The sequence below is a fragment of the Sparus aurata genome, chromosome 12 (genome assembly GCF_900880675.1).
Source record: "Sparus aurata chromosome 12, fSpaAur1.1, whole genome shotgun sequence".
In the NCBI taxonomy this organism is placed as follows: domain Eukaryota; kingdom Metazoa; phylum Chordata; class Actinopteri; order Spariformes; family Sparidae; genus Sparus; species Sparus aurata.
Genome location: NC_044198.1, coordinates 2518619 through 2534535, shown reverse-complemented (window position 1 = coordinate 2534535; position 15917 = coordinate 2518619). Strand labels below are relative to the sequence as shown.

The 15917-nt window shown below is 40.2% G+C and overlaps 1 protein-coding gene across 3 annotated transcripts in view; it reads left to right on the top strand.

Annotated features, from left to right (window-relative positions):
- The window catches only part of shroom3 (shroom family member 3), a 72017-nt gene that overhangs the window by 7284 nt on the left and 48816 nt on the right, over positions 1-15917 (top strand). For all 3 annotated transcript variants that reach the window (XM_030436353.1, XM_030436352.1, XM_030436351.1), the window contains exon 3: positions 14456-14653. In XM_030436353.1, the coding sequence (XP_030292213.1) occupies positions 14456-14653 (198 nt within the window). The remainder of the gene's footprint in view (positions 1-14455; positions 14654-15917) is intronic.

Sequence of the window (15917 nt, the reverse complement as noted above, 5' to 3'; positions counted from 1 at the left end):
TGGGAGAGGAGAGGTGTGGAGAGGAGAGGTGTAGAGAGGGTGGGAGGGTCCCTGGCGATGTTCAGTGCTCTGTTCTTGAAGCGGCCTAGGAAGAGTTCTTTGATAGAGGGGAGGGAAACTCAGATGACCCTCTCAGCTCTTCTAACAATTCTCTGCAGGGCTTTATTGTCTGACATACTGCAGCTGGAGTACCATGTCGAGATACAATAAATCAGAACACTCTCCACCACACCACTGTAGAAAGTCTTGAGGATTCTAATGGGGAGAGAGACTTGTTTCAGCTTCCTCATGAAATACAGTCTCCGCTGGGCCTGTTTCATGATCCCTGAGGTGTTTTTATTCCAGCTTAGGTCCTATGAGACCTGCACTCCGAGGAACTTGATGTTCTCCACTGTGCGGCCACTGATGCTGAGAGGAGCGTGCTCAGGCTGTGACCTCCAGAAGTCTATGATCATCTCCTTTGTTTTGTCCGCATTGAGCATAAGATTATTTCCTCTGCACCAACCCTCTAGGTATTTTGTAACGTTTGCACTAAGAATATAATTTATTTATTTTTTTACACCAACTTCGGGCGCAATTCAATTAAGCATGTGTGTAGCGAGTGTGTTAAGGTTTTTCCTGGTGCTGTATTCTAATTGATACCTGACACCTGAGGCTTTCTTTATGAGTAAGGCAAGTGCGTTGTGTTGAATGTGTGTTTGTGGACCAAGTGGGTTTAAATTAGGCTCAGTTAATGTTTGTGTTATGATTTAACAGACACTTCACTTTATTTTTTAACCTGCAAATTAAGAAGGTTGTGTGTTTAGGTCTGTTAAGTATTTACAGTGCTCCTTGTGCTGTGTTTGTGTGTGTGTGTTTGTTTGTGTGTGTGTGTGTGTGTGTGTGTTCATTACCTATATTACTCCTTGCCCTGAACCTTGCAGCTGCTTTGTATCTGTGTTTTGTCCTCTAAGTAAGAAGCAGTCTACACTTTTCACCGGTATTATCTTGAACATACAGAGTTGTTGTTTTCTCATACGTACAAGAAAAAAAAACTACAGACAGGATGCGCCTGCTTCTAGTGTTTTTGAATATGACTGTATTGCATGTCAGAGCAGAAGGTATAAACTCACTTCTAGTTCCCATTCCAGCCTGAAGAACAAACAAAATATCACTATATTCGATATAGATTAATATCTTTAATCTACTAATGTGAGAGTGATGCCAGTAGCTACAATTGTAAAGTTTGTACTGAGGAGAGTGCAGGAGGAAAGGACATGGGGGTGTCCTCTGGGGAGCAGGAATGCGATCAGTCAAGTTTAGGATTATCTCATTTTTGAGATAGCTCACTCTCCACCAAGAACTGGATTCCACTGTCCAAGATGGTGTCCCTGTTGTGCTGTGTTCCTTTCGCCCCGCCCACAGACTCTACATTGAGATGACATAAAACACATTAGAATAACTTACAGTGTCTGAAAGAGTCACCCAAATGTTCAACTTTTATGGTTCTATTCACACCATATTTCACAGCAAAGTATCCTATAGCTTTTGAGATATTTCATTTAAAACCACACATTTGGTAAAATTGTGTAGAATTCATTATCTGGGGATCTTGTCCATACAAATTTCCAAGGCAATCCATTTAAAAAGTTGTAGATATGTTTTAGTCTGGAACAAAATGGTGGATCAACCAATCAACAGAAAACAAAGAAAACCCATGCTGCAAGTGTGGCTATAAATCAAGATACAAAGAGTAACAATTGACCTTATTTGTAGTTGAAGAAGTCTCTTCATATCATATCATGATATATCATGCAACTTTTTTACTCTTACTCACACTCAAATGTGGATTGTCTGAAAAAAAACTGCTACCAGAGATTTTAAAGAAAAATGTTCAAACTTGGAGTATTAGCCTTGACAGCGGTCTGTGCTCTTTGCCTGCCCTTATAGTTGAACTTTGGATTATTTAATGGGAATTTTTCAGACAAAAGACACAGTGAGATATCAAGCAGCTGTGGTCGGTGGGTACTGGTAGAGCCCATGTAGCTGTTTTCCTCAGTTATGAGTCTAAGAGCTGACAGGCAGCATCTGGAGGTTTTACAGTGAGAGTTGGTTCATCCATATTAATATCACCACCATAATGTAGCGCATATTTAAAGGCTGGTAGTGTAAAGGCCCCCCACACCGCCCAGACGTCCAACTGCCTTATCCGACCACTCCGTTGCCTCTTGTCTGACCCGTTCGGCACAAAAGTTGCATTGAACACACCGCTTCGACATGCTGCCAGCTCCACAGTAGCGTGTACGTTCTGCGCTTGCGCGAGATGCAATAAGCGGGTGGTGCTTGTGTTGTGAGTTGTAAACGAGAGGCTTGTGCACGCAACTCTCTTTACTTTCGATCAAAACGAAACTTAACTATTTCCGATAAAAACAGCTGCATACTAAACATGCAGCAAAGCATTACCAAACGAACACAGATTAATTCGTCCTGAACGGACATAACAACTAGTCTGGTGCCAGTACTGCAAAATATGAAAACGGGTAATGACGGAACGGAGTACATAGAAAAACAAAGCGCACACAGTATTCCGCCCCTCCCACACACCGCGCTGATTCGCTAGCACACCGCCAATCAGAACGGCCATTCAGCTATTTGTGTCTTTGTTATGCAATCAAAATATATATTTTCAATAAAAAAAACCTTCATTCAATCAAAAAAAACCTTTTCAATCAAAGAAAAAAAGTGTTTGAATGCAAAAATATAGTTGAGACTAAAAAAATGCATTTGAACACTGTTTTTCTTTGATTGAAAATGTTTTCTTTGATAGAAGTAAAGGTTTTTTTTGTTTGAAGCAACTTTTTTGATTGAAGTAATGTTGATTTGTGTTTGGGCCATATTATGGGTTGGACATTTGTGTCTTTATAATTCAATCAAAAAAGAAGTTGCTTCAAACAAAAAAAAAATATTTTCCATAAACAAAATCACTTCAAACAAAAAAAAAACGTTTTCAATCATAGAAAAAAGTTTTTGAATGCAACAAAATATTTGAGACTCAAAAAATTGCATTTGAACACATTTTTTTTGATTGAAAATGTTTTCTTTGATTGAAGTCATCTTTTTGTGTTTGGGCCATATTATGGGTAGGACATTTGTGTCTTAATTATTCAATCCTAAAAAAGTTGCTTCAATCAAAAAAAATATTTTCAATCAAATGAAAATTTTTTTGAATGAAGTGAAAAAAGTTTTGAAGTCGGTTTTTTTTTTGGATTGAATTATTTTGACACAAACATCCCGTGGGCGGGTGCTTCCCCATTGGTCAGACATGTTTGAGTGATCCTTTTATATTATGCATGCAAGTAATCTAGGAAGTACTAAGTTCAGCAGTATATGAATCATAGACTACTTATGGAAAATAAGCTTTTCATTCCACGTCAAAGTTGGGTGAAATATACGTTTTTTCTGTCGTCCTTTACTTTGAAATCCGGACGCATACCTTCGTGATACCTTCAGTTTATTACCGGGAATAATTACTGTAAAAGTATCGTAATTTTCACGGGTCTGACTGTGAGACTGCATTCTGCCCCACTGTCACTACCAGCAGCTCTTCAGAGCGGTTTCATTACGATTACCGTAAATGTTAGTAGATTCGCGCACTAGAAAACAACGTGCGGCTGATTTGACCAAGCAAACACGAACCACGGCTGGCTTGACCTCAGTAATCCACTGGGCAGTGTGAGAAGATAGACTCAGGCTCTGCATGATCTGTTGCTGCTAAACAGGCAGCGCTGCGGGCAACAGTTGGCCTGTGGACTGTTGTTTGACCACTAATGTGGTCATTCAGTGTGCAGGGCCATTGGCTAACGTTATCAGCTAGCCTGCCTGACAATATGACGGCGCTAGATATCTAACACCATCACACAAATTAGTCAACGTGAACTAAGTTAGAAAGCCTTATGTTTAATCGAAATGTCAAACAGAGTAGACTAATAACATGACACCAATCATTTTAATGCTGTAGTTAACAACAACTCCACCACTGCTCCCTGGCTTGCTGGCGGCCATGACTTGCTTGTCAGAAAGACGTCGTTGGTGTAGACACTTGTCACTCAAACATGTCTGACCAATGGGGAAGCACCCGCCCACTGCAGGATGTTTGTGTCAAAATAATTCAATGAAAAAAAAACGACTTCAAAACTTTTTTCACTTCATTCAAAAAAAAAAAAAAAAAAAAATCACTTCAAATCGAAAAAAACACAAATGATTTTTTTTTTTTTTTTTTAGGGGGGGATTCAATTTTATTTTTGCATTTGAACAGTTTTTTCTTTGATTGAAAATATGTTTTTTGATTGAAGCAACTTTTTTAGGATTGAATAATTAAGACACAAATCGAGGGCTTGGAGCCAGAGGGGCGTAAGTGGCATTTTGGGCGAATATGAGTTCTATATATCAAAATGTTTGTTCAGAGCCAGAAGGGCATAAGTGTAATTGGTGCCCTTAAACAGCATTCAAAATGGCTGACACAACTGCAGACATGGAACTGTCTGAGGCAGAAAAGATTTTGATTAATATTATGAAACAAACTGATGAACCCTATATTGAGAACACGCAAGTTAAGTACCTACAACCTCACTGTATATGAAATGGGCAGTAAAGATGTTGAGTGTTACATGTGGCATGAGCGGGAAGGCGTCCGAGGATCATCAGAGATCAGCACTTGTGTTTACTCGTACCTTTCACAACTTAATTCTGAAGTCAAACATGCAGGTCTTTATTCAGATATATGTGGTGGACAGAATAGAAATGCTGCCTTTAGCACAATGTGCCTGCATGCAGTCAGCACATTGCCCCTCTCCACTATTGACCATAAGTACATGGAGTCTGGTCATAGCCAGATGGAGCGTTACAGCGTGCATGCTGCAGTGGAAACTGTGAGGAGAAAGGTTTCAATCTACTCCCCTGATGGCTACTACACCCTTGTGAGAGTGGCAAGAAAGAACAACCCATACACCGTACATGAACTTGGTCACAAGGATTTCCTGGACTTCAAGTCTTTCTCCAATCACATACTCAAAAACAAAGCCAAATATGAGGAGGGACAAATAGAGCATTGGCAGAAGATTAAATGGTTTCACTACACAAAAGAAGAACCCAAACCAATCTTCTTCAAGTATGGTTTCACCGACCCAACCTTCCATGAACTGAAGGTGGCAAAGCAGGCAACCAGGGGCACCAGAAGCACCCACTCTGTGTCCAAACCAAGCTCAATGTATGAAAGTCCTCCTGGGATCAGTGCAATAAAGAAGAAAGATCTGGGCGACCGTGGCTTAGGTGGTAGAGTGGGTCGGCCTATGTTCGGAGGGTCGGTGGTTCGATCCTGACTGTGCCATGGTCGTTGTGTCCTTGGGTAAGACACTTCACCCACCTTGCCTCGTGTGAATGTGTCTGACTGCTGTATGTTTGAGGTGGTGGTCGGAGGGGTCGGAGGGGCCGTAGGTCCGAATGGCAGCCACACTTCCGTCAGTCTGCCCCAGGGCAGCTGTGGCTACTATCGTAGTGTACCACCACCAGTATGACTGTGTGTGAATGAATGGAACCTGGAACCCTGTGAGGCGCTTTGAGTGTCTAGAAAAGCGCCATATAAATCCAATCCATTAAAGATCTACTCACCCTGTGCAGCAATGGGAGTATTCCTTGCAGAGTTCTACAATGCTCTGATGGTGGACTAAACAGGAGTTTAGTGGAGTAGACAAACATGAGAGAACTGTCTATTGTATACAGTATTTGAAAAAAATGAATGAATCAGTGGCGGTTCTAGGCCAGTTTTAATAGGGGGGCCAGGTTGGGGCCAGCTTTTTTGTTAGGGGGCACATACAACCCGGAAAAAAGGATAAATCCCTCATTCAGACAAAGCAGTGTTTACAATTTCAGCAATTTTGATTGGGTAGTAAACTGCTGAGACACTTTATTTCTGCCTTTCCCTTCAGAACAAAATCATTGCAAGAAATCTGTCATTGTATTATTAATGCAGACTCACTGTCAGGGGGCCACAGGGGGGTCCAGACTCAGAGTTACGGGGGCACTGGCCCCTGTTGGCCCCCCCCAGAACCGCCTCTGGAATGAATGTAATGAAATAATTGAATAACTCATGAATTGCCAATTACCATAAATTTAGCAAGTTCAGTTACTTTTATTACAGTCTGTACTGTTCGGCAGATGCCCAGAATGGAAAAGTGAAATGAGAAAAAAAAAATAAAAAAAATGAATTAGTTAAATGACAATGAATGACTTATTCAAGTGTTATTCAAGTGTTAATTATTCAATCAATTCCCCTTTTGACCAATTATTTACTGCATTGCTCAGCAGATACGCCCAATATGTCCATAGAAGACTTGGAAATGTTTGGTGCCAAAAAGGCGTATCTGACGTTTTTGCCATATTTTTTTTATTTTAAAATGTTTTAGAACATGTTCATTGTGTTGATATGCCATAAGTTTATTACTTAAATACTCATTCATGTAAGTATGTCTGTGGTTGCAATGTTGTGTTTAAGGGTTAATAATACAGTTGATTGAAGTGTGGTCAAAATTTTGTTTTGTCTCTCCTGTAAAGTTTGTCAAAAGCCACTTACGCCCCTCTGGCTCCAAGCCCTCGAAATGTCCTACCCATAATATGGCCCAAACACAAAAAAAAATGACTTCAATCAAAGGAAACATTTTCAATCAAAAAAAAGTGTTCAAATGCAATTTTTTGAGTCTCAAATATTTTTTTGCATTGAAACACTTTTTTTCTATGATTGAAAACGTTTTTTTTTTTTATTGAAGTGATTTTTTTAATGGAAAATATTTTTTTTTGTTTGAAGCAACTTCTTTTTTGATTGAATTATAAAGACACAAATGTCCTACCCATAATATGGCCCAAACACAAAACAACATTACAAAAAAACCTTTTCAATTTTCATTTTCAATCAAAGAAAAACAGTGTTCAAATGCATTTTTTTGAGTCTCAACTATATTTTTGCATTCAAACACTTTTTTTCTGTGATTGAAAAGGGTTTTTTTGATTGAAGTGAAGGTTTTTTTTATTGAAATTATATATTTTGATCGAAGCAAACTTAATTTATTGAATAATAAAGACACAAATCTACCTTCATATTCAGCTGGCACACAGCTGGCACACAACCAATCAGAGAATCCAATGGCTCAGACGTCCGACGGCCCTCCTCCTCAGACTTCGCATGCTCAGTCGGATCTGACAACGTCCGCGCGGCTCCGAAAGCTTCCGACGCAGCTGAACACACCAAACATATTTGTTCCCAACCTCGTCCGAGTCTCTCCAAACGCTTCAGACGTCCAACGGTTGGGCCGGTGTGTTCCTGCCTTAAGTCCCATCATTGTCCTGAGTACAACTAGACTCTACAATCAGTCAGTATTTTGTTGAGCAGCCATCTTCTCCTAGCCTTCACTTTTGTTTTGGTTTGTTTATGGGAATCAGAAAAGATGCAAAACTGCCCTGAAGAAAATAAAACCTGTCCCTTTTTACTCAGTCCTTGTGTTCTGGCAAAAGTTTGGCAAAAACTACAGACATTAATCATTAGGCAAGATAGTTAAATCTTTTCTGGCATTCATAGCATGACCCTTTATATTTGATCAGCACTCCTCCCTGGACTTCACAGGACAACCACCGTAGGGGTCTTGGCCTTGTGGCTGTGTACGTATTGTGTGACTCAGATATAAGGAGACGCTGGCCAGAGTAACTTCTCTGACAGACTGACCACTGCTCAGTGAAGCAGGACCAGCCAGTAGTCAGAGCGAGCCAGCTGTGCTTCTGCTGTCAATAGCTCTTTTCACACAGAGACACGGCATTATCGCTGCAGCGGCAGTTCAACAGTTCTCCGCCATTGTTTGTTCACACAGAACCAGGCAACTCTGGCGTAAAGACGAACCGCTGTGTAATTCACACAGCGCTGCGGAGCCTAAAGGGTTGTGACGATACACGTCATGATGAGCAGTGGTGGACAGTAACGGAGTAAATTTACTTGAGTACTGTACTTAAGTACATATCCAGAGGATTTGTACTTTACTTGAGTATTAGATTTCTTTGGTACGTATTACTCTTACTTGAATACATTTCCAAGACAAATATTTTTACTTTTACTCGAGTTAATTTCTAGGAAGGCTGAAAAGTACTCGTTACTTTCAGGTCTGCTCTTTCTTTCTTTTTTGTTTCTAAAAAACTATTGGACACAAGCTGTGTTTGTCAAAGAAGGAAACCTATCACAGTGCACGCTCTCCACTGGGATCTACGTAAAAGCGGAAATACGTCATCCCTCCCCATCAGGACACCACCAAAGTAGCCACGCTCTCGACTGCGTTTGTCAACACAAAACCGCGACAATGGCTGCATCAGATGTAGTTTTTTTGTAAAGCAGTGATTCTCAACCAGTGGTCTGGGGACAACATTGGTCTTTGAGGGGGTTCCAGTTCCCAACTTAGCTAAATGATAGTTAGTTGGACGGTGCAGGTTCATTTGGTTACAATTTTAATGATTGTTAATAAACATCTGCATCTGCAACATCTGCTGTCCTCCTGTGATCCCATTCATTTTTTTTTGTTTTTATAGGTGTTTCTGCAGGCTTTATATAACATTGTGGACCTAAAAGCAAGCACATCAGTGCAGGTGGTTTCAAAGAGTTAATTCTCAGAAACAAGAGTTAAAAGGTACTTAAATTCATTTAGAAAAATGTATAGTAATTCATTGATGTGAAAAATAAGAAATTTACTCTTACTCTTACTTTTACTTAAAGTAAATTTAAAAGCATGTACTTTTGGATACTTAAGTACCTTTAAAAGCAAGTACTTTTTTACTCTTACTCGAGTAACATGTTGACTGAGCTACTTTTACTTGTAACGGAGTAAATTTTGACCAGTAGTATTTGTACTCTTACTCAAGTACTGGGGTCGAGTACTCTGTCCATCTCTGATGATGATGACGTCTGTGTGTTTTCAAGGTGTTTCCCTCGGTGTCCTCCTGTTAATCTAAACATGAACCTGCTGACTGTTAATAATCATATGGATGCTGTTATAATGTGATTGTGATTGAGATCCTGACCCACCAAACACCCTGGGAAGTGACAAGTTTTTTTCTCTAAATTACATAATTACCATCGGTAACAGGACACTGTCTGACTCGGTCACTCGCAGGGAGGGAGGCTCTTTTCTGGGGGAAAGTTCACTGAAGTCTCGGTTGGGGTGGCTGACACACTTGAGTGTGTTAAAGTTTTTTACCCGTGTCAGGAGGAGGACAGACAGGAGGACAGACAGGAGAGGACAGGAGCTGTGTTTTTATTTCCTCATATAAGTTGCCAAAGACAGTTAACATTGTTTTGCAACGTTGTCGCTCAGAGCTAGACACGCAATTGCTCTGTTGTTGGTTGTAATAATCAACGGAAGTGCCTATATTCTGTCCCAGCTACAGAACAACAGAAGCGTCCATGGTTGTGTTTCATTTTTAATGACAACGTGCCGGCTGCGGTTTGTTTTAGCTTGTAATTGTGTGCTAACCACTTCATGTCGGACTGCTTCAGTAACGAGTGTCAGTACAAATCTGGCTTTGCCTCAACACTGACCCTCGTAAAAGGATCAGTCCCAACCATACCGGACCCAGCAACTGCACCCGAGCCACCGATAAGTGTCGCCGCGGTTTGATAGTATTTACAGCCGACAAGTATGGTGAAGTCAGTTAGTTAGTTCCACTTCGGTCCGCTATGCAATGGCGTTTGAAGCGAGTTTGATGTTAATAATATTACGAGGGAGCTTGGTTGTCACAGTAAAAAGTCTGGAAACATGGGCAGACTGGAGACAGAGACGATGCGAACAGTGTATAACAGTTTGGAGACTGTGTTGGAGACAAACACAGCTTTCGCTAGCTGTTAGCCATTGGCTACATGGTAGTAACTGTAACAACACATACAAACAAACTAACATTATTCAGACACACTAACAATTCTGAAATGTCCTGCTGCAGCCGCAGAGTCTGTACTTCTTCCGGAGCCTCTCCTTCTGGGTCCGATTCTGGGTCAAACTGGTTTGGTTGAACGAAAAAATCTCCGCGAGTCATAGTGTTACATCCACCGTAAACATTAGCGCATGCTACCGTTAGCATAAGGGGCTTCCTCTCCCTGAGAGTGAGGTAGCAGGCAAGGCTCCCCAAGTAGGCGTTGACAGACGGAGCTCATTAGCATTTAAAGGTGCAGGCACAGAAACAGACTGCAGCAACTTTTAGACAGCTGGAGTTCAGGACCACAGATGTGTTTGGGGCAATACATATCGACTACAGAGTTGTTGGACCTCTGACAGTTGTATGAAATTGATGAAAAACAGTATAATATGGGACCTTTAAAGATACAAACAGACCCAACCATACTCTGTTAACTCTGCTTACACCAGGATGAAGAGCAGCCTCATTTCTTGGGCTATGTTTTGGGCTCTATTTTTAAAAAAAGTTCTGTGTCCGCATGGGCCTTGCAAGGTTCACCATCTTTTAAAACAGTAGATGGTGTGTTGAGCCATTTTCAACCTATGAATGATAACAATATTTATACATTTTTGTAGAAAATGTCATTATTAACATCAGCATTTATGTACAGTAATATGATTCCCTTTATGGCTCCATATTCAACATATTCATATGTGCTATGTGCTATAACTTTTGATGAAATGATATGCAATAAAGCAGACCCTTCTTTCATTCAATACATTCAGGGGTTTTGCTGATACAACCTTACTTGGTCCAGTTGGACCTGCAGCCTGTGGTGGCTAATATTAGCTCATGTTAGCAACAGTAGGTTATTTGTTTATTATTATTATTATTATTATTATTATTATTTCGACTTTTCAAATATGAATGAAAGCAGTGTATCAGACTGCAAGGAGGTGAGAGAGTTGGTTGAGCTGAACCGAGATTAGAGCAGAAGATGAGTCATGGCTGTGTCTTTAAAGAGGTCATGCCACATACAAGCACAGTTATCAGCAGTTTGTGTGATAATTTAAGATTATCTGTCAGATAACTAGTTACTTTAACGTGATGAACATCTAGTGTGTTTCACTTTTGTTACGTAAATGTGACTAAAAGGAGAACGTTTAAAATCATAAATGTATGTTTTGATTTTGAACATTTGTTTTGTAACAAGTTTAATCACAGTTGTGTAGTTGTCTGTTGGAGTTCCCCTCTGTCTCACTCTCTCTCTCTTTGTCCTGTTCCATTCATCTCAACTGACTCTCTGTCTTTGTGCTCTTTTGTTGTTGGTTGACGTAATCGAGCTTAATGAATGTTTGAGTTTCTGTGCTCCAAAAAGGAGAGGAAGAAGTCATTACAGGAATGAAGTGCCACAAAACCATTTCCCCGGCAACTGCTCAATGCATGTGTCTATGTGTGTAACATTGTGCTGACACAGTGATGTTCACACAATGACTGTGTGGGGACAAATATTTCAACCCTACTGTTGGAAATTTTTTTTTGTATTAGACCAAAATCCTACGTTACATTCAATGATACCTTTAAGGTTAAGGTATCAACCCGAGAACTTTCCCTGCACTCTTCCTGTGCACCTCTTAGATAAAATGTATGTCTGGAAACTTTTGGATCACTAGAATTTAAAATACCTCACTGTTTAGACAAAGTTAGGACAACAGCATGATCCAATGTTAGAAGTCTCATCAGACTTTGCTCTGGCTGAATGCTTCTGGTCACTACCTAGGTAGTAACTACCTGAAACTATTCAGGTGAGCTCAGTGCCAGATAAAAGGGTGTGTGTGTGTGTGTGTGTGTGTGTGTGTGTGTGTGTGTGTGTGTGTTTATGTGTGGAATGAGATGGAAGATGGAATGTGGCAAAACTGTGCCTCCTTTCAGGTGATTTCAGGGTGTTGTGCCTGCTGCACATTCTTCTGACGAGCTCAACAGGTTTCATCTTAATGGGCCTTGGTTGTGCACCTTTGTGTGTCTGTGTGAGCGTGTGTGCGTGTGTGTGTGTGTGGTCTGAATACTCAGCAGTGGAATGTCCTCAGTTAATAATGTCCTAACAGTAGGTGTGTTTTTTTAGTTGTGTATTGCATCTGTATTCCTCTCTCTATTTAAAAAGATTTCTATTGAAATGGCTCTGTGGGCTAAGGCTGGAAACAGCTCTGAATTTAATTAAAGACTGCTCTGTTTGTTATCCCATGACAAAATATTTTTTTCATTTTATACTAATTCTAATATTAAAAATGCTTTTCTAAATGTAATATCAGTGTTCTCCTGGATCCTGCAACCATGGTTACATAGTAAACCAGCTAACTGCTAGTTCCACTAGCTGCTGAGAGGCTGAGACAGGGAGAATCCACACCGTGTCTGACGTGCCGATTAACCACAACATCCACTTGCTTTGTTTGATGAGTTTATTAATAATATCAAAGAAAACTAAATCTGGTTATTGCAACAAGTGAACATTACAACATTACATTAGATATTCGTTTGAGGTGCGCGATCAGGCGTGCTGTCAACAGAAAATGAGACTCCCAACTCATTTATAAAAGATAAGTAAAGCCTACTAGGCCTAACTGAGTGTCAGAATGCAGATGACACTAGTAGTACCAGATGTTGAATACAGGACTGTTAGGTCCAAGGTCCAATATACAAAATTCAGCCTCACTTGATGACAGTAAACGATTTGCTATGCAAAGATATAGTGGAGTAAAGATGTCCTGAGCTAGAGTGATGTCACACTCCCTCTCTGTGTGTTGTTATTGAGCTTCTCTAGTTTTTTTGTTTTGGAGCGGTCTGGTTTACGCATGCATCTCAGTAAAAAAGATACCCATTTTCTTTATGAAATAGTCAGAGCAAGCAGGGTTGTGTGTGTTCTAACATATGCCACTTTAAGGGACAAGCACTAGAATCAAGACTGCATTTGCATGAACAGTCTTCCACAGGTCTTCAACATTTAAAAGTAGTCCATTTCTGCGGAGAACAGCTGAGGGGAGGTGTGGCTGGTTTGCCTTAGTCTAACATGCAGGTGTAGGCCTATTGATCTTCATAAAACAGAAAAAAGTAAGCAAAGTTGTAACAATGACATAAGTGCATAAGTGTTTATGCTAGTATCAACAATAGTTATATTGTTGAGTTATCTGGCAACAACTTGTGGTGCACACTCACCAGTTGCAGCAGGCAGCAGCTCTAAACAAAAAAACAGATCCTCTCACAAAAAGGACTGAATGGGTTGAGTGGATCCCAAAAGTACACATATCACTGTTCCCAAAACAGCATAACTATTGCAGCACACCAGGGACAGGTATACTGGAACTTTGTTAGGTTAATTTTAGAAAACTACTTGGTTATGTTTAGTAAAACATTGTGGTTTGGATTAAAATTATTATTTTACTTATGTAACTTCTCTTACAAATGTACTTACGTTACATAAGTAACTTACTTTACGTTATGTATGTGATATAACGTAACCATGTTACATTAAAGTTAAAAGAACTCGCCATTCATTTTTCACTCTTTCTACTACCTGTCCTCACTTTCTTCTGTGTTGAGGTTGTTGCCTAACAACAAACATGAAATATGGGTCATAGTAAACTGTATTCAGAGTGGTATGGTCTTTTTCATGAGTTGATGGAGACAAAAAAACACATTTTTAACTGAATATTAGACTTACTGAATGATAATGGTGAGCTGTAACTGTTGTAAAATTAAGCAACTGTTTGCTAACAGGTTCACTGTACTTATTTGATGATTACAAACATGAACATTCTCAACTTGTTTTTTGCAGTTTCCACTGCCCCCCTCAACCTGTTGTTCCAACGTGTGTGTGTGTGTGTGTGTGTGTGTGTGTGTGTGTGTGTGTGTGTTTGAGTCTGTGTGGCTTGGTAAACAGGTGATTCACTGCCACATACCTGAACAGATAATCGTTTTCTTCTATTTTGTTCATATAACAAAAGGACTCTCATGAGTATTTCTGGTTTTAGGATCCTGTGGCCTCTTTGACCTCTTCACTGTTGCTGATAGCATAGTTAACCATTGATCTGCTGCTTATTATTCATGCTCTGAAGGCCACTGAGGTGAACAGCTTTGAAAATTATGAGTGTTGTGTCAGGGAAACAGAAAACAGGGATGCGGATAGTCCTGTTCAAACTGGCCTGGTTTATTTTGTCAGCCCTGTGGTGATCCTGCAAGTGTGTTGGTTATAAATTAGCCAGTCATAACACCTATAAAACAGGCAAAGTAGAAGTAGCTGAAGTACTTACTGAATGAAAAGTATGGGGTGGTATTCCTGTTAAGAAAAGCATGTCTTTTTGGTGATTTCACCAGTTAGCTTTACCATCATTAGGGTATGGAATCAATTCTCTACATTCATTACAATTTAGATGAATGAATATAATGCAAAACATCCTGCAGGTTGAGGAGGAATTTCTTAATGTTTTTATTGTCTGTCTGTCCTCAGGGAGTTTGATCCAGGATACATTGAGGAGTTTGGTACTTGGTGTCCCTCCGTCCCTGCTCTTCCTCCTCCTTCACCTCCTCCTCTCGCTTCTCTATCACCACCACCAACACCACAACAACAACCCGAACATAAACCGCCATCATTCCACCACAACAAACCATGTTCAACAGGGGGAGTCCAATTACGCATCAAGAACAGGTAGGAGAGAAGGAAGCATTTGCTAAACTCCTCCCTCAAACAGCTATTGTCCAATTATTAGGCTCCCAATTTCTCCACATGTTGAAGCAATGGACTGCAGTTCTGAAGGTAACCTGTTTGGATGGTGGTTTCTCTCTCCAAAAGCAAAAATTTAAGACAGTGTAAGAATGGATTCAAGTGTGTTTGTATTCTCGAAACCCAAAGACAACTCCTCAGCGATGTGGCTGCTGCTTCAGTGTCATTGACTGGGACTTCCTGTCTGTGATAATGTTTAGTTTTTTTTAACTTTTCCAGACGGTCAGATGCCCTGTGGGTTAGTACAGGAATTGATGTCAAATCAGTGACAGTTTTACTGAGGTCATCACCTTGGTGTTAGGATGTCCTGTCTATGCTTCCTGTGTGTGTCTACGTGTGTGTGGTTGTGTGCACGTGTGTGTTATAGTCAGAGGATTTTTTTAGTGTCCCATTGTGTTTCTGTGACTCTGGATTCAAACTCAGATCAACAGAACACAGAACAGAAAACTATGGAGCCTGCTCAGATTTGCTCCCTGTTTGTGACAATGTGGCCGTCGTGAAACAGTCTCAATTTTCTACAAGAACATCAGCAACGAAACTGACCTTTCTGTATAGTTATTATAGGTTGTTTTAATGCCTATCAATCTGAAAATTACATTTCTCAAAAACAAGCGTTTGCTGGGTGATGAGAGTGAATTAAGAAGACTCACAGTTTTTTACTTCATCTTACATAGCCACAAGTAGCAAACAACTGCAGCTGTCAGATTAAGACCTTTACGACACGCTGCAGTGATGCTCTATTACGTTTGTTCCCATCGGGCCGCCAGAATCAAGAAGGGGAAAAGTGAAAAGTCCTCATAGCAGTCATTTTTTTTTATTTCAGGCCTCTATCTTTGTGCTCTTATCATAAGAGTCCATGATAAGAGGCATGTTAATATGTTGTGAGCATCATCATTTTTTACCTTGACCTGATTAGTATATTTGGAAACTTTGTATTTAAAGACACTAATCGTTATTTATTTTTTTGTCTTATTGTAAATGTGTGCACATTTGTCCCAGATGCTACTAGAGAGGTTCTGCAACTCTCTAGATGTGATGTGTGGGTTGGCCTTTATCTGATTAATTATGTTTCTGGTGCTGCTGAGTGATGGCTTTGATGGGCGTCCACTTCTATGCAGAGTCGCTGTCATGTTCAAGGCCCTCCGTTTGTAAATGATTTGTCTTACAGAGGATGGATGGAGCAGGAATC